We start from the raw sequence: 24,841 nt of genomic DNA, 5'->3' as shown, positions 1-24,841 counted from the left end.
GGGCATCGGGCCCACGCTGCCACCTCCAAGATGCAGACGTCTTAAGGTTAGGTGAGGCCTAAGGTGCCAGCACAGTACAGGGCCTGAGAGCAGGAGGGGGTTCTGAGCCAAGCCAGACAGACTGGCATTTGGTCGTTTTGCTCCTTCCAACCATGCTACCTGCCTTCAGGCAGGTAACTGGGCCTCTTATCCTCAATGTCCTTCTCTGGCCCTCCTGGGGGGAGGCAGTAAGATACAAACACAAGGCTAGACCACAAGCACTCTTTACATCTTAGCTACCGTTACTGTGCTCTCTGGCAGGGCCGCGACCCTAAGTCAGCTTCTGTTTGCCATCGGAATCTTTTTAGGTAAGGACAGACCCAGTGCAAAGGGCAGCATGCCACCCACCTTCCAGAACTCCACCATAAGGCCCTGGAATAGCTCCTGAGCCTGAGATTAGCCCCTGACACAAGGACCCGGGGGTCCTAAGGTGAAGAATACAGCTCCTCAGACCTGCAGAACAGGTAGGTGGGCAGGCCTGGCTGTGGACCAGGTCCAGGGATTTGGGCAACCCCAGGGAGGTGGGCCCTGGTTAGGACTCACTTGGCACAGAGCAACTGTGCCACCCAGGGCCCCTGGCTGCCTAACAGGGCTGGGCAAGTTGCACCCAGTTTTTCAAGGACCCCTGGCCATATACCTTTTTCAAAGAGCTCCTCAGCCAGTGCTGCAGTGATGCCATTAATCTCCTGCAGAGAAAACAAAACCCACAGTCAGGAAATCCACCTGCTCCCAGTCACTGGGAGTTGCACATTCCCTGCTATCTACCCCCTCTGCTGTTGCAATGCTAGCTCTCCAGAAAGTAAAACAAAATGGAGAGAATAAACTAAAATGAATCAAGGAGCTCAGAAAGGTAAACAATATTTCCAGCTAAAGGGACATTTGAAATGTCTCCTCCAAAGGAGAACCGAATAGACTAACACTGCAACTCCAAGGCCACTCAGGCACTGGCTGAGAACACCAGGCCCGGGAGGCTGCAAAGCTTGGCCATGTCAAGAGCGGGCTGGGAAACCAGCAGCTCCCCAGACTGGCCCTGGGACATTCCTAGGAGAGGCATGGTAGAGAGACAGTCCTGTTTCTTCTCGAAGAGGGGCTCCCATCACCCTGCTGGGAAAAAGGGCCTCCCAGAGCTAACCCTGCCTGAGAGCGACCATTTCTATTGACATTCATGTCCCACAGGTATCTTAGGAAAGAGCAAGCGCCCGCTCTCTTCCTGTGCCCATCCCTTCAAGCCCTGCAACAGCACCACTCAGCCCAGGGTCATGAGAAAGAGGCAGGAAAGGATTTCCTTTTAGAGTGATGGGATAAAGGAGACACGACAAGGACAAGCCTTCAGTCATAGTAAACAGCTAACATGCTGGGGTGCTATTTCACACCGGGCGATGGCCTGAGCACTCCCCACCCAGTGGCTTGCTCAGTCCTCCCAACGCCCTAGGCCAGGAGGCCCTTATTTTGAATCCTGTTTCACAGGTAAGCAAACTGAGATGGACAGGTGCTGTAGTTCTCAATTTTACATGGCTAGAAACTAGCAAAGCCCCACTCCCAAGAACTTGGTCTTGAATCCTCTCTGTTCACAACCAATTGCCTCAGCATTTCAGTGGTGTAGCCGTGGGGTTGGCAGGGCCCTGGGGCCCGCAGCCCCACATCCTGCAGGTAAGAACTGTAACTAATTGACAGATGGCAGCCAAACGGACTTTCATAAACAGGTCCAGATGGAGGCTGCAAAATCGCCTTTGTAACTCACAGGAACACCTCTGCCACCAGGACAAGCAATTCACGTGTTTACCAGACTCAAAAGGTACCACGTTGCAGGAGACACGGTGTCCTTTTCCTGTTTTTCTCTCAGTTGCTCATCTCTTCCTTACCTTTTATACATAGAGGATACTTTACAGGTTGTTTATGTGCTGCAAATATCTTCTTCCTGTCTGTGTATGCCTTTTACCTACACTCACCCTGTTTCTCCCAACAGAGAGAGGTTTGTCAAGTTCATGTTTTTAAACCTGTGATTCTTTTCCTTTGTCATTTCTGGGACCTCTTCCCCCACCTCAAGATTATAAAACATTCCCCTAATTTCTCCTTTTAGTATTTTAAGGTATTTGTTAAAAATAAAATGTTTATTTCATCTGCTTGAAATTCAGTTCATATATAATATGAGAATAACTTCCCCTTATTCTCACACATGAACAAAAAGCCAAAGGGAGAAAAATGAGCAAACACAGCTGCAGCATTAAGGGGCTCAGAGTCTGGCAAGACACAGGGTCAAATGTAAAAGGGCCACCAGAGGGGCAGAGCAGGCTCTGAGCAGGAGAGGCTCCAGCCAGTGAGAGGAGAGGGCATCAGTTCACTCCGAAGTTCAACTTCACTCTCTCACAACAACTCAGTTACGTTTTCCTTGGCTGCTGTGAAGAACCGAAGATCAGTAAGACCTAGGAACGACCCAAAGGCTCATTTCTCTACTTACACCTTTGAGAACCAAGCCCTGTCTTCAGATCAGCACTGCCCCATCCTGCCTGTAGTCAGAACGCCTGGACAGCCTTAAAAGATACAGATTCCTGAGCGGCTCCCAGAGGCCTGATCCTCACCCACCTCCAATGCCCAAGAGCAGCTGCCCAGCCTCTCCAGCCCCTTATTGACACTGGGCTCCTAGAAGGTCTCCCGTGGGAAAAGGGTTCCCTGCCCACCCTTAGTGCCCAACAACCCTCACCCTCAAAGTTACACTTCTCCGGGCAGCTGCCGTCAACACCAGCCCTGCTAAGGAGATAGGGCTGGAATTTCCAGAAGACACAGAAAGCCGAGAGACAGTGAGAGCCAAGGGCTCATGCTAAGCAAAGAGCATGTTTCCACTTCTGAACAATCTAAAAAGCAGACTATGTAACAATTTCCTTCCCTGCTCTTGGGCCACAGGAAGTGTGCCCTGTGGCAACACGATCTACTTAGTTTCCCAGGCTGATCTTCTTCACCTTGGGAGACCCTGAATCAAAGAGGAACAAAGAAATGCCTCAGCCCACAAATCTAGAGCACAGGTCTCTTCTGCCTCCTCAGGGTGCTCTGACTGAACTGTGGCCTTGTGTGCAAAGGTGAGCAGCCCCTTGCCAGGAGGAAATGGGGTAGGGGGGACAGTGGGCCCCAGTCTAAGCTCCTGTAGATTCTGCTCAGAGGTCACCTGTGGGAACAGGTAACCCCACCCACACCCCACCCAATCCTGCTGAAGGGACTTGAAGTGCTTCAGGGTTCCACAAATGTCTGAACTGAAATGCATTAAAAAAAAAAAAAAAAAAAAAACAGACATTCTTTATACTTCAAAATTTTTTTCAATTAAAAAAAATTAGCTATGTTTAAAAACTAAAATACCCACCTCCAAACGTGTTACAGACCAATCAATCAGCCACCTGCCAGGTCACATGCTGGTTTGCAGCCTTGGGCAGCGGTGTGAGCTGCACACAAACGCACCATGGACTATTAGGCTGGTGCTTGGCGACTACTGCTCTGACTGAGCATGTCTGTGCATGCGGAACCCCACGACCCACTGCCCCCGGGAGCGCAGACCCTACTCAATGAATAACCCCAGGCCAGCCCGACACTCCTGCCTGACACAGGCTCGAGCACAGAGTGCGTGTCAGTGGGACATTAACAGGGGACTCAATTACACATCGCTGTGTGGTTAACACACACACACTAAGGGCTGGGAGTCCTTGTATAATTTATTTCACGCCTGTGAGGCACGCTAGCAGAAGTCAGGTACATTAGGTGCGTAAAAATTCCCGATGGATAGATTCAAGCCTAAGCTTTGGCTGAGGAGAGTTCCAAGACTGTAACTAAGTTGCAAAGATATCTGCTATCACTTACAGCCTCTGTATTTTGCAACTATAACAAATCACCAAAGGCTGCCTTTAAGATGGTAACAGTTCTATCCTATCTCCTGATTTCAAATTTCAAAAAGTGGCTTTGTTCTAGCCAACTGGTTTTAAAGTAAAAAAATGATACAAATACCACTGGTGACAAGAAGTGAGTGCCTTTCCTAACGAGGAGAGCTGGCACTGGCTGGGACCCAGTGAGCCCCTGCCACGGGCCCATCGCTCTTCTCGGTCCTTCACCTTCACCGCACGGTCTCCTGCAATCCTCAAGAGCCCGGGATCATCACTCTCCAGCTCACAAGAGGAACTGGGACACAGGGGTTAAAAAGACTGCCTTGGAATAAACTGTCAGGAAGCAGCAGGGCTGGGAGACAAACTCAACTCTGCCTGCCTGTCAGACATCCTGCCCCAAAGCGGTGTGTGCTGAAATTCTCCGTGGGATTCCACTTTACTGAATTTGAAGCCCTCTGCTCTAGGGGTTCTGGGATGAGGTCTGTCCCTGAGGGTGCAGGAACACTAGGGCAGAGTTATCTGGAGGGAGAGAGCCCAGCAGTAGGCCAGGGCTGAGGTGTGCCCTCTCACTGCAACACAGGTCTGCACTGGCCTCTGGACACCCCATCTCAGTTGGCTGGGGAGAGAAGTGGTGCTTTCCTTCCTTGACCTTAAAATTCACACTACCAACCTCACACCACACCCCAACCTCATAGCATGTACAAAAATTCACTCAAAATGGTTAAAAGATCTAAATACAAGAGCTAAAACTATAAAACTCTTAGAAGAAAAACACAGTTGTAACTCTCTGTGACCCTGGATTAGGCAATGGTTTCTTAGATTTGATACCAAAAACACAAGCGACCAGAGGGGAAAAATGGATAAACTTCATCAAAATCTAAAACTTTTGTGTTTCAAAGAATACTATCAGGAAAATGAAGACAAACCACACAATGAGAGGGAATATTTGCATATCATATTTCTGATAAGGGTCTAATATCCAGAATATGTAAAGAACTCCTACAACTTAACAACAAAAATAACCTAATTTTTTGAAGTGCAAAGACTTTAAATACATTTCTCCAAAGGAGATATGCAAATAACCAATAAGCATATGAAAAGAAGCTCAATATTATTAGTTATTAGCCAAATGCAAATCAAAACCACCATGAGATACTTTACACCCATGAGGATGGCTACCAAAAAAGTGGACAGTAACAAGTGTTGGCAAGGGTGTGGGGACATAAGAACCTACACATTGCTGGTGGAAATGTAAAATGGTGCAGCCGCTACAGAAGAAAATTTGGCAGTTCCTCAAACAGTTAAACAGTTACCATATAACCCAACAATTCTACTCTTAGTATATACCCAAGAAAAGTAAAAATATAGGTCTATACAAAAGCATACATGAATGTTCATAGCAGCCTTATTCACAAAAGCTAAAAAGTGGAAACCAGCTAAATGTCCATTAACTGATAAATGGACAAAATGTGGTGTCTCCAAGCAATAGAATATTACTCAGCCATAAAAGGACTGATGTACTGATTTATGCTACAATATGAATGGACCTTGAGAACACTATGCTAAGTGAAAGAAGCCAGTCACAAAGTCACATATTGTATGATTCCATTTATATGAAACGTCCAAAATATGCAAATCCATACATTACGAAAGTACGTTAGTGACAGCTGATGGGTACATGGTTTCTTTTTGGGGTGATGAGTGTTCTGCAATTAGATAGTAGTGACAGATGCACAACTTTGTTAATATACTAAGAACCAGGGACTTGAACACTTTACAAGAGTGAATTTTAGGGACTTCCCTGATGGCACAGTGGTTAAGAATCTGCCTGCCAATGCAAGGGACATGGGTTCGAGCCCTGGTCCGGGAAGATCCCACATGCCGTGGAGCAGCTAAGCCTGTGCGCCACAACTACTGAGCCTGCGCTCTAGAGCCCGCGAGCCACGACTACTGAAGCCCGCGCACCTAGAGCCCGTGCTCCGCAACAAGAGAAGCCACTGCAATAAGAAGCCCGCGCACCGCAACGAAGAGTAGCCCCCGCTCATCACAACTAGAGAAAGCCTGCGGGCAGCAACGAAGACCCAGCACAGCCAAAAATAAATAAATAATTTAAAAAAAAAAAAGAGTGAATTTTATGGTATGTGAATTATATCTCAAATTTTTAAATCCACACCTCAGCCAAACAGGGTTCCCTGGGTCCACCCTGTCCACTGTCAGCCCCACAAGAGGTGGAGCACATTGGGAACAATTTCAGAGAGGACACTGATGGGGCAAATGTTATCAGAAACACTCCCTAAGGGCTTCCAGCCTATAAAAAAGGCTGACAAATCTTTTGGACCCTGTTTGTTCAAAGTCATTTGAAGATCTAGTGATTCTCAATCAGGTGCAATTTGCCCCTCAGGCAGTATTTGCCAATGAGTGGAGACATTTTTGGTAGTTACAACTTGGTGGGTGGGGGGAAGGGACGCTACTGGCATCTAGTGGGCAGAGGCCAGAGATGCTGCTCAACAATGCACAGAGGAGCTGCCACAACAATCGTCCAGCCCAAAATGTCAACAGTGCCACAGCTGAGAAACCTTGATTCAGTTTAATGATGGGTCAATCACTTTTTACAACCTTGGATTTATATAACCACGTGGCCCTTTCAATAACAGTTATTTCAAATATGTTCGAACTGCTCCAAGCAGTAGAGCATGCCTCAAACCAGAACCACAGATGTGGGGCAGGTCCCAGGCCTATCTCAGGCAAACCTATCTCAAAAGAGCAGTCCAGGCCTTTCCATGCTCAGAGGTATCCAGGAGACCTCCTCAAAGGCCCAGGTCTTTTTTCTTTTTTTTTTTTAAATTTTATTTATTTATTTATTTATGGCTGTGTTGTGTCTTCGTTTCTGTGTGAGGGCTTTCTCGAGTTGTGGCAAGCGGGGACCACTCTTCATCGCGGTGCGCTGGCCTCTCACTATCGCGGCCTCTCTTGTTTCGGAGCACAGGCTACAGACGCGCAAGCTCAGTAATTGTGGCTCACGGGCCCAGCTGCTCCGCGGCATGTGGGATCTTCCCAGACCAGGGCTCGAACCCGTGTCCCCTGCATTGGCAGGCAGATTCTCAACCACTGCGAAAGGCCCAGGTCTTAAGCAATGAATTATACTTTCAAAGGGCTGCCTATCAAGTTTTAAACCTAAATAGCCAAACAAAGCTTTCTTAAAGTACAGCATTTCTTAAAATACTAACCAGTTAAGTTTATTTGAAAGACTCGCATAAGGAATGGACATTTCTTTTCACATAAGGAAAGAAAACGCAAAAAAAAAAAGTCTACAACAGGAAACTACTGCTAACCACATACATTTCTGGTATATGCCAAACAAAATCCAAAGATATATATACATATATATCTCCCATCTATAAATGCCACCCTTTTTTCCACATGGCCCCTCCAAGCCGAGAGGCCCACTGCTAGTGCTATCACCAAATTCCCAGGCTCTATCTAACACTTCAAGAAAGGTTCAGCTGTCTTACTCTGAAAATACCTCAAGACAGTTATTGTTTAAATAAATTTGGGCCTTTAAGACCACAATCCACAGGTCCCTTCCTAAAAGGCAAGGCTGAAAAGGGAGTTTTTCCCCCTTATCTTCATCACACAAAGAGAAAACAATTAAATGTAAATTATCCAAAAATCTATCACCCAAAGACTCCTAGTATTTTGATGTATAACCTTCTAGAATTTTCCTAGACAAATATATTCATACAAGCTTTTTTTTTTTTTTAATAAAAATGGGACCATACCCTAATACCATTTTCTGGCCTCTTTTCATACAGTAATATATTTGTTTTCCTACAAATCCACAGCTACACCGTCATTTTTCTAGCAGCATAATATCCAATTACATGGTTGTACCCTTTAATTTTTTTTTTTTTTTTTAAGTAGCCTTCTGTTGGGCTTTTGACTGTCTTCAGTATCTCGTTATAATCTTGGAATGACTACCTTTGTACCCATATCCTTTTCTCAGTCGCCCAGTTTTTTCCCTTAGAATAAATTCTCAGAAATGAAATTGCTGGCTTTTTAACGTTTTGGTTTCATACTGCACCAAACTTCCCTCCTTGAATTTTGACAACTCATCCTGTCACCAGCAGCCCATGACAGTTGTTCCTCCATCCAGAAGGGGATGCAGAGCTGCTCTGAGACATACAGTCCCACTGGAGGAAGCCACCTACTCTCACTCGGCACCCTGGACTCTGACGATGCCCTAAGATGGCAACATTCTGCCAACACAGACTGATCCCTTAATTAGTTCTGAGCTGGGAACCAACAACTCAACAACAGTCGATGCCAAGTGTCAGCTGTTTCTAATCTAACCCCATCCATTTGGATGGAAACGTAGCTCAAAAACCCATAGGCCATTTGTGCTAAACAGAACGCCTCGTGGTGGAGGAAAACCGCTCCGTGGCCACAGCCAGTAGTCTAATTTAAGGCAAATCCGTTGATGAACATGCTTCTGTCCGTACCCCAACCCGACCAGGATGCTCCTCCATTTTCTAAGCTCGGGCTCCAGCTCCAGCCCACCCCTCCTCCAAGCTGAGGTCTACAAGGGTTTGCTGCCTGGAGTTTTGGTGGCTGTGGGCTTGTAAGCAAAGGAGAAAACCCAAGAGGAACTTACGTAGAAGTGAAAATGCAAGAAGTGGGCCAGCACTCTGGGGGCCACGGCAGGGAAGGTGGCCAGGAGTGCCTGGAGGTAGACCTCCAGATCCTTCTCCCTCTTTTCCACCAAGCTCCTGGAGTTTTTCCCAATTATCTTTTTGGGCGGAAGCAAACTTTTATCGATCTTCCTCTCTGCGACGAGCTGTAAGCAAACATAATGTCAACCACAGACCAAGAGGTTCCGTAACTGTGCAAGGCCAAGGCAACCAGCCTGAGGGCAGGTGCTTGTTATGACTTCCACAGCTCCTCCTGGCAGCAGTACCAGAATTAATGATCAAACTGCTGCACCTGGGATTTGGCCTCAAGTTTAATTAGCACTAGAAATACCAATACAATTCCAGATGAGGAGTTCCATCCCGAGGCTTTGGAGACATTCAGGAAAATAATACCTCAAGGCCCCTAAAACCACCATCTTCTCCAAACCAGAACAAAATACTTGTGCTGCAAATGACCCAGAGAAAGGCAGCTCTCTCCAAATGCAAAGAAAGAAATGGAATCACAGTCAGATATTAAAGCATAGGTTCTGGAATAGGTATAGTCAGATGGAACAAGTTCAAGCCTGTTCCCTCCCCGGGAAACTGTCCCGGCATCTCACATCCAAGCTACAACTGACAATCTTAAAACTAAAGTTCAAATATGCTCCTTGCACACTGTCTTATGCAAGGGCTGAACTCCCAGGATCCACCAGTTTTTTTGCCAGTTACATTAATAAACCAGTTTATTAATGTAACTGGCACAGAGCCTGTTTTGCCCTAAAACAGGCACAATGGGAGCTTGGCCTAAAAGCCCCCAAGCCCTGAGACACAGGACCCCAGCTCTCAAGGGTTACCTTTTCATGTAGGTCATGGAAATCGCTGTAGCGGTGCTTGACTGTCCACTCATGGCTGCCATCAGTGACCTGGATGATGTAAACCTAAAAGGAAAAACCAATAGCCCTTGCCCAGCCGGCAGTAAGGAAAGTGCCACCCTACCCTCAGCGATAGCTGTAGCACACCCAGACCCCCCCCCAACCCCCAGGCCAAAGTTAAGCTGCTCTTGCCCACCAGCTTCCGCACCTGACCCTTAAGAGCAGCAAGGCCCCCTCTCTTCCATGGCCCTAGCACTGGATCTGGCAGGCACATGGGATAAGTCTGAGCTCTATCCAACAGTGAGAAACAGAAAAGGTGGCTATCATATCAAGCCATCTCTTTAGTTTTTTAACTCCAGCCTCATGTAACTCAAAGCCCAATCCAACCTGAGCTGCAGGAAAGGAAGGCCATTCCTTCTAAGAGAGGCAAAACAGGGTCAGGTTTGGCAGGACCAGCTTTTCTGCTGTAATTCTTTCCCAGGTGCCCTGACTGTATCCTAGAATCAAGTCCTTTTCCAACGCTTTCAGCTGCTTCAGGGCTGTGATTTCTGCTGCTGAGCCAGGAGTCAAGGCACTAAGAAGCTGATGGGGGGTGGGGGGAAGCAGTGATGGACAATTAAGCCCTATCAGAAGGGAACAAGCCATGGAGTCAAGGAAGACCTGTGTTCAAAGTCTGGTTCTGCCATTTCCTGGCTATGGTTTATGTATGTCACTTATATAAGTGACTGGGAGCCTTAAGTTGTCTGAGCCTCAGTTCCTCCATCTTAAAATCTGCTAGGTTTAAGAATCAAAGGTAATGCACACAAAATGCTTTGTAAAGGGCCTGACATGTAGCAAGCGTTCAACCAAAGGTAGGTGTGTTAATAATACTCAAATCAGCATACCTGGACAAAAGGACACGAAATGGTACCATCCAGTCCGCCTGGATCACCACCTCCCCCCACACCCATTCAGAGGAGGGACTCAGCCCTGTGCAATGAGGAGGCTTTTTGGAGCTAACCCTCCAGCTGCATGCGGTGCACGCGTGACGGCCAGCCAGCCAACAGCTCAGAGACCTCAACCCTCACCTGGATGAGGCCCCCTGGTCCTAGGGTCCCGCCCCTCTCTGCAGGATGCAGGGAAGGGGGAGGAGAAAATAATCAACTCTGCTGAAACCTCCCGGGAGGAGCAGCCATTTCTCCAGGGCCGGCCTGCTGCTCCAGGATCCGCCCCCAGCCCCTCTCCACAGCCTGGCAGCTTCCCTCCCCCCCTTCCCGCCCAGGAAAGGAGAAAGAACCAGAAAAATGACCCTCAGGAGGAGGGTTAGGATGAGGGCCAAGGGGGTGGGGTGAAGGCAGGGCCAAAGCCCCCACCCACCCCCCACCCTCCGAGAACAAAGGACAGGAGGCTGGGAGGTGCTCAGGATGCCCCCACCTTGGGGCCAGTCCCTGCTAGGCAGCCTCCGAGGCCCACAGGCCTGGTGCCCAACCCCATCCAGACCCAGGAAGGCCTCCACCTCCATCACAGTCCGCAACTGCCCCCCTTTTCTGTCCTCCATCTCCCCCACAGCCTTGAAGCGTGCGTGGGCGGTATGCTGCCCCAACTCACCGGCACACTCTAAAGCCACGAAGAGCCCTAAGGCTCCTGGGTCTCGGCCTTTCAGCCCTGAGCCACCCCCTCAGTTCCCGGGGTCTGCGCCCCACCCCTCCCCCATTCTTGTCTCTGCCTCAGCGCGAAGGCCCCAGATCCCTCCTTCACTTTTTGAGCAAATCTCTACTGCAACCCCTAGACCCCCCCAAATCAAGGCCCCGCCCCTTCTCCTTCTTCACGGCCTGCACCGCCCTGACCCTTTCCCCTGATTCCATCCATAAAAGCCCCCACTCCTTAATCCCCCTTCTCCGGGACACCCTGTCACGTCCTCCCAGGCCTGCGCCCCTCCAGGCCTAGAGGGGCCTCCGCCTCAACCTGACTCCCCTCTTCCGCAGACCCCCTTTATCCCCTGATTCTCCTCAACCCTAGCCTCCTTTTCTAAACGCGTACCCTTCCCAAGCCCCCTCCCTGGGCCCCACCCCAAGACCCTCTTTCCGGAGCTGCGCGGCCCAGGCCCCTTCCCCAGATTCCGCCATCCCAGGCCCCCTCCTCAAAATCGCAGCCCGCCTACCCCCAGCTCCCCAGTTGCGGGGCTCAGACGGCCTCCCCAACACCCCCGACTCAGACTCCGGGTTCCAGCCGCCACCTCCAGTTCGGGCGCCCGAGCCCCCAGCACACCGTATACGTGTCCACGAGCTCAGAACCCACGACGCGCGCCTCCTTGGCCGGCTCGGCCTCCCGCTCGGGACCAAAGCTGCGCGCCGCCGCCGCCATGTTCCGGGCTCGGTCACTGTCGCCGCCCGGCGCAGACTGGCAGCAGCAGGGGGCGGGGTCAGCGTCCCACCGCCCCCAGGCCCCCGCCGCCCCCCGCCTCTGCCGCGCGCCGTGCAGCCATCTTGGCCCCGCCGCCTTCTCGCGCCCCCGCCGCTCTACCCCCTTCGCGCGTAATTGACAGCAGCCGCCAGCGGCGCGCGTGCGCAGGACGCCGGGGACTGTCTTCTTGCGTAACCGGTACCTGCGTGGCACCGCCTGCCGCGCTCTTTGCAGCGTGGGAGAAACTGAGGGCCCATGCGGGGACTGCTCTGGGCACTGCCGCTAGGTGCCCAGGAAGGGAGGTGCGATGGCCCCGCACCTTCCATGCTACCCGAAGCAAGTCACTGCCACGCCTGGCCTCAGTTTCCCTCTCCAGATAAGAGACAGTAACCACATCTCACCTGGCTCTTGGCCTCATTCCCTGGAGGGCACGAGAGGGTTGAGAGAGAAGGAAGATCTGATCTGTGCCTGGAGCCCGAGCAGGACAGAATAACTCTGGGCTATTTCTTAACCTCTCTGAGACTCGGTGATCTCTGTCACATGGGCTTCTAGAGAATTGAGTGGGTTAATCCATGCAATGCCTGTCAGGCAGGGCAGGGAACTGGTGTAGGCTCTGTGTGAAGGAGGTGAAGGGTTAGGTGGAAGGAAGGGATATGTGCTGGCCATCTGGCACAAGACCCCCAGATGGTGTCCTACCAGAGCTCAAAATGAGGGGGCAACAGCCTGGTCCTGGACCCAGGAACTACAGTACTGGAAAGGGGAAGCACAGAGAAGCAGCCCTAACTCAGGGGAAGACCCAGGTCTAGAAAAGAGAGGTGGTAACGGAACTGGAGGGGGAGAGTCTTACACAGATGGGGCATGTGTTGGTGTATCAATATTTGTTGAATGACTGATTGAGTGCAGTCAAGCCTAGAGCTAGTACTTTTCTCCCTGGGGAGATGAGAGGTCTTGGGCATGGCTCCTCTGGCACCCTTGGCAGAAGGGCTCCAGACCACACTCTCCTGAGGTAGGTCAGTGCCTTCCTTCTCCACCAGTTCCATAGCACCATACTCTGAGCTTGGCATTCGAGGCTTCTCTTGGCACGGTCCTACACTCGCAGCCTCTTCTTGCATGCTGCTGCCCCTACTCCAGAGAGGTTTAACTTAAGGCGGGAGCTACCAAGTCAGACAAACCTTGAGCAAGTCGCCACCCCCCCAGGAGCCTCACCCACCTCCCTGGTTGGATAGGAGTTGAGCTAACGTGTATAGGGGCCTGGCCTGAGGCCCACTACATTGCAGCTCCTGTCCTGTCCTGGGCTCACGTTTTCACTCATTAAAACCTTTCCAGAGAGTCCCCTGGGGGAATGGGGGACAGAGGAAAAGAGACCTGCTCCTTGTAGCCCTTCATCGGCTCCTTGCCCTGGGCAGAGGACACAGGACTCAGGCCAGTGTGAGATCACCAGAGCCGGGGGGAGGGAGTGGAGGATACTGCAGGCAGGGGTGGGCTGGGCGGGGAATGAGATGGGGCAGGGCTATTTAAGCCCAGGGCTGCTGGCAACCCCAGCAGCCTGCCCTGTGAGCCGCCAGTATGGATGACATCTACAAGGCTGCGGTGAGGGATGGGTCTGGGCAGGGCTGGGGTGGGTGGGCCCACTGGGGGCTCATTCAGCTCGGGATGGGGTGCAAGGTCACCCCCAGGAGGTGGTGGGGACCCAGGAGAGGACCCACAGACTTTCAGCCCAGGCCTTCAAGGGGACGGTGGGTCTGGTGTTCCCGGTTGTGGAAGGGGTGAGTTTAGGGTCTGCGGGAGCTGTGCAGGGTGGTGGAGGAGGATGTCGAAGCTTTCGCATCACGTCTAGACCTGTCTCCAAATGTCTATAGTCTGTGTCATTGTCTCCAGGCCACATCTCTCTGCGTTGGTGTCTCTGGTCGCTTTCCCAGTCTCCTTCTGTCTCTTTGTTCCTCCTAGGCTCTTCCTCTGTGGCTCTGTCGCTGTTTCCCTGCCCCCCATCTCTGTCCCTCACATTCTGCTTCTCACACACTCCCAATCCCCCACCCCCTCCAGTCCCCTTGACTGGCTGAAGATGCTGTGGAGGGTGGGACAGGGGTTGTGAGAAGGGGGCTGCAGAGCCAGAATCCTGAGCTGGAGAAGGGGCTTTGAAGTTTGAGGCAGGGAGGGAGGGACTAGGAAGAAGGAGCAGAGCACTGGGGCCCCAGCCCCCATCCGGCCTGGCAGGCTCAGGGCTCAGTGGCTTAGCCAGGGGTAAGGGCTAGCGGGTGGTCACCCCAAGTCCCTGCTGGGGCCGCTGAAGGGCTTCAGATGCTATTCTATCTCTGGAGGGGGCGTGTTGCTGACCTTCCCCCGGCACAGAGACAAGGACATTTGACACAGACAGCTGTCCACAAGGGAACCCCTCCCTCAGCCCTGGGAAATGTGGCCCCATTCCTGGGCAGGGAAGGGCTATGGCTGGCTATAGGGGTGCCCCTGCCTATCCTGCAGGAGTCCGTGGAGCTGGGGGGGGAACACCAGCCCTCCACCCTGTGCCCATACAAGGCCTGGCAGGGCCAGGGACTAATTTTGGCTCCTGAGGCACCAGCAGGCCAGGGGGCCAGATAACGCTGCCCCACCCCTGCATGCCAGAGTCCCCAGAACAATCACCAGGTTTAACTTTGTCCCCTGTTAAAAATAGCCCAGTGGCCACCCCGGTCAGGTTACAGTGGGCGGCTTTGCCCACCCCCACACTGGTTTTATTGTTCCAACCTGAGGGACAGCTGTCTCTCAGGCCACCCAGCTTGGGTTTCGGTGGGGGGTGGGGGCGAAAGGGCGTTGAGTGGTCACTGACTATTGTTACTCAGGGTCACCTTAGTCCTGGAGGGGGTGCCCACCTGTCACCCTGGTCCTGAGCCCAGTCTCAGTGAGGCCAGCTGGGTCACCTCAGGATTCTGGGGACTAGGAGGGAGAACTGAGGCCTCTGCTCTGTAACCTGGGAATGGCCTGCGTCTTCCGGGCTTCAGTCTTCCCACCTGTGGAATGGGTTGGTTTCCTCGACAGCAGTTAAGGCCTGAGCCTGGGTCCTGAGACCTCTTTTCCTCTCTAGGTAGAGCAGCTGACAGAAGAGCAGAAAAATGGTGAGTACCCCAACATGCATGTGGGGGAACAGCAGAGCCGGGCTGGGGGAGCATGAGGACCCCAGGCTGGAGGCCAGAGGCTGGGGTCCCTCTCCCTGTGACCTCAGAGGTCTCAGAGGGAAGTGGGCAGGTTAGCAGGTGGCCCTAGGGGTCTGGCCTTCCAGGTTCTTGGCTGCTGAGCCCCGGCTGCTCTGTCTCCCCTCCTCTCCTGTTGGACGCAGAGTTCAAGGCAGCCTTTGACATCTTCGTGCTGGGCGCTGAGGATGGCTGCATCAGCACCAAGGAGCTGGGCAAAGTGATGAGGATGCTGGGGCAGAACCCCACACCTGAGGAGCTGCAGGAGATGATTGACGAGGTGGATGAGGATGGTGAGCCCCTTTGCCCCCCCGCCCCGGCCCCAGGCCCATAGTGCCCCCAACTCTCTGGGGACCTGCATCCTGGCTCTGCCACTTATTACTCTGTGCCCTTAAAGGAGCTGTTTAGCCTCTCTGAGCCTTGGCCGTATCATCTATAAAATGGGCACAATGACCACACTCGTCTCACGGAGTTGCTATGAGGATGCAGTGAGAACAGTGGGGTCTAGTGTCAAGGGCAGTGCCAGCCATTCTGACCGTTGCTCTCTAATGGCTGTGCTGCCCACCCCCTCAGGCAGCGGCACAGTGGACTTTGATGAGTTCTTGGTCATGATGGTTCGGTGCATGAAGGATGACAGCAAAGGAAAGTCTGAGGAGGAGCTTTCTGACCTCTTCCGCATGTTTGACAAGTGAGTGTGTGACCCTTGACCTCTGACCCTGACCCTAGCAGAGCTGGGCAGAGGGGGACAGTCTTGTGACCTCGAGGCCTCAGTCTCCCGTTCTGTGCAATGCGGGATGAGATGCCCCATCTCCCAGTGGCCCTTCCTTACTTCCCGGGGTCTTGAGCAGGGCTGCCTCTTCCCCTCTCCCTGCCCCTACCATGGGCTCTGAGGCCCCCCTCACCCAACTGGCAGAAACGCTGACGGCTACATCGACCTGGAGGAGCTGAAGATCATGCTTCAGGCTACGGGTGAGACCATCACAGAGGACGACATTGAGGAGCTCATGAAGGATGGTGACAAGAACAATGATGGCCGCATTGACTATGACGGTGAGTAGGGGTGCGCTGAATCCCCACTGCCCATGCCCTGCCCAGCCCTGACCTCTGACCTATGCCTGCCCCTCTCTCACAGAGTTCCTGGAATTCATGAAGGGGGTGGAGTAGACACCGACCTTCTCCCAGAGCTGCCTGTGCCACCTTCCAACTCCAGCCGGGCCCCGGGGTTAGGGGCAGGGGGCTAGGGTCCCCAGGATGTGAACTTGGGTGTGTCCTTGACCACGGGCCCTCCCTGACTACCTCCCCCAGCCCTGTCCTAGGGAATGCAAATAAAGCCCTGCTCCCTGGAGGCCTGGTGTCTGGCTTTCATTCCCTAATCTTCACTAGGGTCCATTCCTGTCCTGACCGTTTCTGTCCCTGTCCCAGAACCTGTGCTCTAACCACCCTTGCACACCACCTTCTGCAGGAGGGGTTAGGTTAGATCAGAGACTACCATGCTCCATACCCACCTGGCTCCCTTCTATAACTGCTGGTACCCAGGCCCCATCTCCAGCAATTCCACACCTGGAGTCTGTGGTGGCCCAGGAATCTGCATTTCACAGGCTCCTGGGGGCCATGGCTTTAGTCAGCCAGTTGGCAGCCAAGGGGTCCTATACTTGGAGAGGGCAGTCACTCAGCACCAGGCTAGGCCCTGGATGCCACTTGGAATGGCTGCCATGGCTCCCTCTCGCTTCTGGTTGGGAAGAAGCAGGGCACTGTGGGGGCTCAGTGGGCCTGTGGCTCCAGTCCATCTGCCCGCTCACCTGGATTTCCTGCCGGCGACGTTGACTCCCCGGGACCGAGGGGCATATCGTCTACTCCCCTTGCCCATTTGACAGGTAAGGACCCTGGGGCCCAGAGAGATTCAGGGGCCTGTCAAGTTCATCCAGTGAGTCTGGGGGAGAGTAGAGCCACCTGGCTCCCAGCCGAGGACTCTGTCTGATGGAACAGATCCTGATGGGCATGATTTCCAGTTCCCATGAACCTCACGGCTCCAGCAACCCACTTTCCCTCCCTGGCAGGGAATGGAGGCATGGGGTCTTGTGGCTCTCCGCTTACTGGGGGCACCCAGGCCAGAGCTACAGCCAGAACAGTGAAACTGACCTTGGGTAGATGGGGGGCTGCAAGGAAGTGGAGGTGTCAGCAGTGGTGCTTGCAAGAGGGACAGCTGCCACAGCGCCTAGGCTCCAGCCAGAAGGTCAGCAGCTGTCCGTACTCCGCCCAGCCACTCCACAGCCTCCCCACCTGTGCCCCAGACTTGGCGTTCCCCGGAGAGGCCCAGCATTCCGGAGACAGTCTTGGAATTCTGAAGATGCCTCAGTGGAGGCCAGAGCTGCCTGGTTCCTGGAGAGAGCGGGGGTCGGGGAGAGGAGAGGGGTCCCCTCAGTCCTGCCCTCGGGAGCTGGAAAACTCAAGGACCTACATGTACACCCAGGAATGACATCTCAAGAGAGGAGGCAAGGCTACATTGGGTGGCACCACGAGCCAGTGTACCATTCCAGGGTTTAGTCACACCCCTACTATGTGTCCAGTGCTGGCTGAATGCTGGGACCCTTCAGAGCGAGGCCCAGTCCCTAATTTTGTGGAATTTATAGTCAACTCAGGAAGACAAAGAGGGAGATGAGTGCAGTGAGGAAACCAACATAGTGCTAGAATGGGGACCGGAGAGGAGATGAGGCTGGTGGGGTAGGAGAGACCCTGGGTGAGCAAAGGGCCCAAGGACCCAGGAGGGAAGGAAGGAGGCATTGAAGACAGCTGATGGCCCTGGAGCTGGGGAAGCTGGAGGCCCCGAGGCCTTGGCCACCCGGACACAACGGTTTCACTGGAATGGTGGGATGGGAGCTCAACTAAAAAGGGCCAAAGGAGTGAGGCAAGGTAAAGGGGAGATGGCAAGTGTGGACAATACTGGTGAAGTTTTGCAAGGGCTCAGGGAACAGAGAGTTGAGCTGGAGCTGAGGGGAGATGTGGAGTTCGAGGAAGTTCATTTAAGAAGGTGGGTCAGGGAGTGGCCTGTATGCTGATGGGAGCAACCTAGTGAAGCTGGAGAAGGGTTAAAGCAAGATGTGGAGTAGAGCTGCAGAGGGTGAGCAGCTAGGGTCTCCAGGAGTGTGTCAAGGGCCTGGTTATAGCTCTGGGACTGGACCCAAACTGGGCAAGGAGAAAGGGGGGCTTGAGGCAGGGAGGGAAGAATTGTGGCAGGGGGGATGCTGAGCACAAGGTGGTATCAGAGGAGGAATGTTCTGAATGGAGATGATGAAGGTCACATCCTCATTGGTGGTGACTTGGAGGATGGGTGGCTGAGGTGGGGGGAGGAGGACAAGGACTGCAGAGGCCAGGGGCTCCCAGGGGGTATGGGATGCTGACGGGATCAGGGAAGGAGAAAAGGAAAGCCCCAAGAGTCCAGCCCTCTGTGAACCAAACAGGAGGATGACTGGGCCAGCTACAAAGTATAAGGGGGGCGGCGGCTGGTGCCTTAAAGAAGGGGTCCACAGGTAGGAAATCCTGTGAGATTTTCCCAATATCTCTGTCCCAGAATTAGGTTGGTGGAGGAGGGACCGAGGGCGTCCATTCCTTCCAGGCATTTCCACCCCAGAATTCTAGCTAGGAGAAGCTGGGCTGTGACCCTTTATATGCCCACCTGGGGGCACATGGTGCATGACAGTACACATCACACTTGTATACAGCCAAGGGCTGACAAGTTCCCACTAGCACATGCCATTGCGCTCCCCTACATGCATCACCCAGTTCTGACTGTTTTGCTCTGTTCAGTCCTCTCCATTTCTTCTGGGCTGTGTCATCCTTTGCCTAGATAGTGCTTCCTCCATGAAGCCCCCCTTGATTTCCTCCACCAGAAGCAAGCACTGGATGCATGTAAATCAATGAAGTTAGAACACTCCCTCACACCAAACACAACAATAAACTCAAAATGGCTTAAAGACTTAAAAATAAGCCATGACACCATAAAACTCCTAGAAGAGAACATAGGCAAAACATTCTCTGACATAAATAGTAGCAATATTTTCTCAAATCAGTCTCCCAGGGCAAAAGAAATAAAAGCAAAAATAAACAAATGGGGGGACTTCCCTGGTGGTCCAGTGGTTAAGACTCTGCGCTCCCGGTGCAGGGGGCCTGGGTTTGATCCCTGGTCAGGAAATTGCAAACCGCAACTAAGAGCCCGCATGCCGCAACTAAGACCTGGCGCAGCCAAATAAATAAACATTTTTAAAAAATAAACAAATGGGACCTAATCAAATTTATAAGCATTTGCACAGCAAAGGAAACCATAAATAAAACAAAAAGACAACCTATGAACTGGGAGAAAAAATTTGCAAATGACACGACCAACAAGGGCTTAATTTCCGAAGAATACAAATAGCTCTTACGACTCAATATAAAAAAAAAAAAAAAATCAAAAAATAGGCAGTTCCTAGAGTGTCTTCCAGCAAACAATGGCAAACATAATACAAACACTACTTGCAGAAGAGATGGTCTTTTATTTGTTCTTAGAAAGGCCTTCATTTCCTTCCAGGCTCATCACTCTAACTGGGAACCCACTGATGGTTGGGAGTGAAGCAAATAGATCAGAACAGTAAACACCAGGTTTTCGAAATATGGTTATGCTTCTAGTGGTAAAATAATTATAAGCTGGAACCTTAAAGCATGCTTCCGTTTACCCCCAGGAAGAATTGTACTATTACAGAGTGATGCTAGATTAAGACTGGAGTTTTAAATGATTGCATTCTGTCTCTCTTGAAGTGGTGCCACTTTATCTCTAGAGATCGGGAGAAAATAAAATTTCATTTCATATTTAAAAAAAAAAATGGGCAGAGGGGGCTTCCCTGGTGGCGCAGTGGTTAGGAATCTGCCTGCCAATGCAGGTGACATGGGTTTGAACCCTGGTCCGGGAAGATCCCACATGCCATGGAGCAGCTAAGCCCGTGCGCCACAACTACTGAGCCTGTGCTCTAGAGCCTGCGAGCCACAACTACTGAGCCCACATGCCACAACTACTGAAGCCCGCATGCCTAGAGGCCATGCTCCACAACAAGAGAAGCCGCCGCAATGAGAAGCCTGCACACCACAATGAAGAGTAGCCCCCACTCTCCACAGCTAGAGAAAGCCCGTGCACTATAAAAACCCAACGCAGCCTAAAATAAATAAATTAAATAAATAAATTAAAAAATAATAATAAAATAAAATTATTTTTTTTTAAATGGGCAGGAGACCTAAATAGAAATTTCTCTGAGGAAGACATATGGATTGCCAAACAGGCACATGAAAAGATGCGAAACATCACTAATTATTAGAGAAATGAAAATCAAAACTACAGTGAGTTACCACCTCGCACTGGTCAGAATGGCCATCATCAAAAAGTCTACAAATAGTGGTACATGTATACAATGGAATATTACTCAGCCATAAAAAAAGAACGAAATAATGCCATTTGCAGCAACATGGATGAACCCAGAGATTGTCATAGTTAAGTAAGTCAGACAGAGAAAGACAAATATCATATGATATCACTTATAGGGCGAATCTAAAAAAATGGTACAAATGAACTTACTTACAAAACAGAAATAGAGTCACAGATGTAGAAAACAAACGTATGGTTACCAGGGGAAAAGTGGGATGAGGGATGGATAAACTGGGAGATTGGGGTTGACATATACACACTACTATATATAAAATAGATAACTAATGAGGACCTACTGTATAGCAAAGAGAACTCTTCTCAATACTCTGTAATGACCTATATGGGAAAAGAATCTAAAAATGAGTGGATATATGTATAAGTGGTAGTTTCTGTACAGCAGAAACTAACACAACATTGTAAATCAGCTATACTCCAACAACAACAAAAAAATTTTTTTAAGTCTACAAATAATAAATGCTGGAGAGGGTGTGAAGAAAAGGGAACTCTTCTACACTGTTGGTGGAAATGTAAATTGGTGCAGCCACTATGGAAAATAGTATGGAGGTTCCTTAAAAAACTAAAAATAGTTACCATATGATCCAGCAATCCCAATCCTGGGCATATATCTGGAAAAGATGGAAAACTAATTTGAAAACACATGCAGATAGCCTCATCCACCAGAGGGCAGACAGCAGAAGCAAGAAGAACTACAATCCAGCAGCCTGTGGAACAAAAACCACATTCACAGAAAGATAGACAAGGTGAAAAGGCAGATGAAGGAACAAGATAAAACCCCAGAAAAACAACTAAATGAAGTGGAGATAGGCAATCTTCCAGAAAAAGAATTCAGAATAATGATAGTGAAGGTGATCCAGGACCTTGGAAAAAAAATGGAGGCAAAGATCGAGAAGATGCAAGAAATGTTTAACAAAGATCTAGAAGAATTAAAGAACAAACAAACAGAGACGAACAATACAATAACTGAAATGAAAAATACACTAGAAGGAATCAGTAGATGAATAACTGAGGCAGAAGAACAGATAAGTGACCTGGAAGACAGAATGGTGGAATTCACTGCTGCAGAACAGGATAAAGAAAAAAGAATAAAAAGAAATGAAGACAGCCTAAGAGACCTCTGGGACAACATTAAATGCAACCAGATTCGCATTATAGGGGTCCCAGAAGGAGAAGAGAGAAAGGACCCGAGAAAATATTTGAAGAGATTATAGTTGAAAACTTCCCTAACATGGGAAGGCAAACAGCCACCCAAGTCCAGGAAGTGCAGAGAGTCCCATACAGGATAAACCCAAGGAGAAACACACCGAGACACATAGTAATCAAATTGATAAAAATTAAAGACAAAGAACAATTATTGAAAGCAGCAAGGGAAAAATGACAAAAAACATACAAGGGAACTCCCATAAGGTTAACAGCTGATTTCTCAGCAAAAACTCTACAAGCCAGAAGGGAGTGGCATGATATACTTAAAGTGATGAAAGGGAAGAACCTACAACCAAGATTACTCTGCCCGGCAAGGATCTCATTCAGATTCGATGGAGAAATCAGAAGCTTTACAGACAAGCAAAAGCTAAGAGAATTCAGCACCACAAAACCAGCTTTACAACAAATGCTTAAGGAACTTCTCTAAGTGGGAAACACAAGAGAAGAAAAGGACCTACAAAAACAAACTCAAAACAATTAAGAAAATGGTCATAGGAACATACATATCGATCATTACCTTAAACGTGAATGGATTAAATGCTCCAACCAAAAGACACAGACTTGGGGCTTCCCTGGTGGCGCAGTGGTTGAGAATCTGCCTGCCAATGCAAGGGACACGGGTTCGAGCCCTGGTCTGGGAGGATCCCGCATGCCGCGGAGCAGCTGGGCCCGTGAGCCGCAGTTGCTGAGCCTGCGCGTCTGGAGCCTGTGCTCCGCAACAGGAGAGGCCGCGATGGTGAGAGGCCCGCGCACCGCGATGAAGAGTGGCCCCCGCTTGCCGCAACTAGAGAAAGCCCTCGCACAGAAACGAAGACCCAACGCAGCCAAAAATAAATAAATAAATTAATTAATTTAAAAAAAATCTATAAAAAAAAAAAAAGACACAGACTTGCTGAATGGATACAAAAACAAGACCCATATATATGCTGTCTACAAGAGACCCACTTCAGACCTAGGGACACATACAGACTGAAAGTTAGGGGATGGAAAAAGATATTCCATGCAAATGGAAATCAAAAGAAAGCTGGAGTAGCAATACTCATATCACATAAAATAGACTTTAAAATAAAGAATGTTACAAGAGACAAGGAAGGACACTACATAATGATCAAGGGATCAATCCAAGAAGAAGATATAACAATTATAAATATATATGCACCCAACATAGGAGTACCTCAATACATAAGGCAACTGCTAACAGCTCTAAAAGAGGAAATCGACAGTAACACAATAATAGTGGAGGACTTTAACACCTCACTTACACCAATGGACAGATCAACCAAACAGAAAATTAATAAGGAAACACAAGCTTTAAATGACACAACAGGCCAGATAGATTTAATTGATATTTATAGGACATTCCATCCAAAAACAGCAGATTACACTTTCTTCTCAAGTGCGCACAGAACATTCTCCAGGATAGATCACGTCTTGGGTCACAAATCAAGCCTCGGTAAATTTAAGAAAATTTAAATCATATCAAGCATCTTTTCTGACCACAACGCTATGAGATTAGAAATGAACTATAGGGAAAAAAAACGTAAAAAACACAAATACATGGAGGCTAAACAATACGTTACTAAATAACCAAGAAATCACTGAAGAAATCAAAGAGGAAATCAAAAAATAACTAGAGACAAATGACAATGAAAACACGACGATCCAAAACCTATGGGATGCAGCAAAAGCAGTTCTAAGAGGGAAGTTTATAGCTATACAAGCCTACCTCAAGAAGCAAGAAAAATCTCAAATAAACAATCTAACATTACACCTAAAGGAACTAGAGAAAGAACAAACAAAACTCAAAGTTAGCAGAAGGAAAGAAATCATAAAGATCAGAGCAGAAATAAATGAAATAGAAACAAAGAAAACAATAGCAAAGATCAATAAAACTAAAAGCTGGTTCTTTGAGAAGATAAACAAAATTGATAAACCATTAGCCAGACTCATCAAGAAAAAGAGGGAGAGGACTCAAATCAATAAAATTAGAAATGAAGAAGGAGAAGTTACAACAGACACGGCAGAAATACAAAGCATCCTAAGAGACTACTACAAGCAACTCTATGCCAATAAAATGGACAACCTGGAAGAAATGGACAAATTCTTAGAAAGGTATAACCTTCCAAGACTGAACCAGGAAGAAATAGAAAATATGAACAGACTAATCACAAGTAATGAAATTGAAACTGTGATTTAAAATCTTCCAACAAACAAAAGTCCAGGACCAGATGGCTTCACAGGTGAATTCTATCAAACATTTAGAGAAGAGCTAACACCCATCCTTCTCAAACTCTTCCAAAAAATTGCAGAGGAAGGAACACTCCCAAACTCGTTCTATGAGGCCACCATCACCCTGATACCAAAACCAGACAAAGACACTACAAAAAAAGAAAATTACAGACCAATATCACTGATGAATATAGATGCAAAAATCCTCAACAAAATACTAGCAAACAGAATCCAACAACACATTAAAAGGATCACACACCATGATCAAGTGGGATTTATCCCAGGGATGCAAGGATTCTTCAATATATGCAAATCAATCAATGTGATACACCATATTAACAAATTGAAGAATAAAAACCATATGATCATCTCAATAGATGCAGTAAAAGCTTTTGACAAAATTCAACACCCATTTATGATAAAAATTCTCCAGAAAGTGGGCATAGAGGGAACCTACCTCAACATAATAAAGGCCATATACAACAAACCCACAGCACACATCGTTCTCAATGGTGAAAAACTGAAAACCGTTTCCTCTAAGATCAGGAACAAGAGAAGGACGTCCACTCTCACCACTATTATTCAACGTAGTTTTGGTAGTCCTAGCCACAGCAATCAGAGAAGAAAAAGAAATAAAAGGAATACAAATTGGAAAAGAAGAAGTAAAACTGTCAGTTTGCAGATGACATGATACTATACATAGAGAATCCTAAAGATGCCACCAGAAAACTACTAGAGCTAATCAATGAATTTGGTAAAGTTGCAGGATACAAAATTAATGCACAGAAATCTCTTGCATTCCTATACACTAATGATAAAAACTCTGAAAGAGAAATTAAGGAAACACTCCCATTTACCACTGCAACAAAAAGAATAAAATACCTAGGAATAAACCTACCTAGGGAGACAAAAGACCTGTATGCAGAAAGCTATAAGA

At 49.2% G+C, this 24,841-nt stretch overlaps 2 protein-coding genes across 9 annotated transcripts in view; one reads left to right on the top strand and one right to left on the bottom strand.

Moving 5' to 3' along the window:
- NISCH (nischarin) overlaps positions 1-11,944 on the bottom strand; it is a 35,452-nt gene extending 23,508 nt beyond the window's left edge. For 6 of the 8 annotated variants that reach the window (XR_005021908.1, XR_005021909.1, XM_036869593.1 and 3 more), the window contains exons 1-4: positions 11,689-11,942; positions 9,424-9,507; positions 8,554-8,736; positions 677-725 (exon numbers count right to left, since the gene is read on the bottom strand). Coding sequence is in view for 6 of the 8 variants with exons in the window: in XM_036869593.1 (XP_036725488.1) it covers positions 677-725; positions 8,554-8,736; positions 9,424-9,507; positions 11,689-11,784 (412 nt within the window). In the remaining 2 variants the exon portion in view is untranslated. Of the gene's footprint in view, positions 1-676; positions 726-8,553; positions 8,737-9,423; positions 9,508-11,688 lie in introns of all 8 variants that reach the window. The other 2 variants (XM_036869587.1, XM_036869590.1) reach the window with 2 other exon arrangements.
- A 1,398-nt stretch (positions 11,945-13,342) lies between these two features.
- TNNC1 (troponin C1, slow skeletal and cardiac type) lies at positions 13,343-16,350 on the top strand. The gene is made up of 6 exons (XM_036870672.1): positions 13,343-13,413; positions 14,900-14,930; positions 15,152-15,298; positions 15,579-15,693; positions 15,919-16,055; positions 16,138-16,350. The coding sequence occupies exons 1-6, from the start codon at positions 13,390-13,392 to the stop codon at positions 16,167-16,169; spliced, it is 486 nt and encodes a 161-aa protein (XP_036726567.1). The 5' UTR covers positions 13,343-13,389; the 3' UTR covers positions 16,170-16,350.
- Positions 16,351-24,841: the final 8,491 nt, after the last annotated feature.

The sequence above is a fragment of the Balaenoptera musculus genome, chromosome 11, assembly GCF_009873245.2.
Source record: "Balaenoptera musculus isolate JJ_BM4_2016_0621 chromosome 11, mBalMus1.pri.v3, whole genome shotgun sequence".
Classification (NCBI taxonomy): domain Eukaryota; kingdom Metazoa; phylum Chordata; class Mammalia; order Artiodactyla; family Balaenopteridae; genus Balaenoptera; species Balaenoptera musculus.
The sequence above is the reverse complement of the archived record's forward strand: the minus strand, read 5'-3'. Positions and strand labels throughout refer to the sequence as shown.

Bases quoted from the DNA above. Each gene is read 5' to 3' on its own strand.
- TNNC1 (XM_036870672.1), top strand. From the start codon at position 13,390: ATGGATGACATCTACAAGGCTGCG. The intron at 15,299-15,578 runs GTGAGCCCCTTT...CCACCCCCTCAG, and splicing joins TGACGAGGTGGATGAGGATG to GCAGCGGCACAGTGGACTTT. The intron at 15,694-15,918 runs GTGAGTGTGTGA...CCCAACTGGCAG, and splicing joins CTCTTCCGCATGTTTGACAA to AAACGCTGACGGCTACATCG.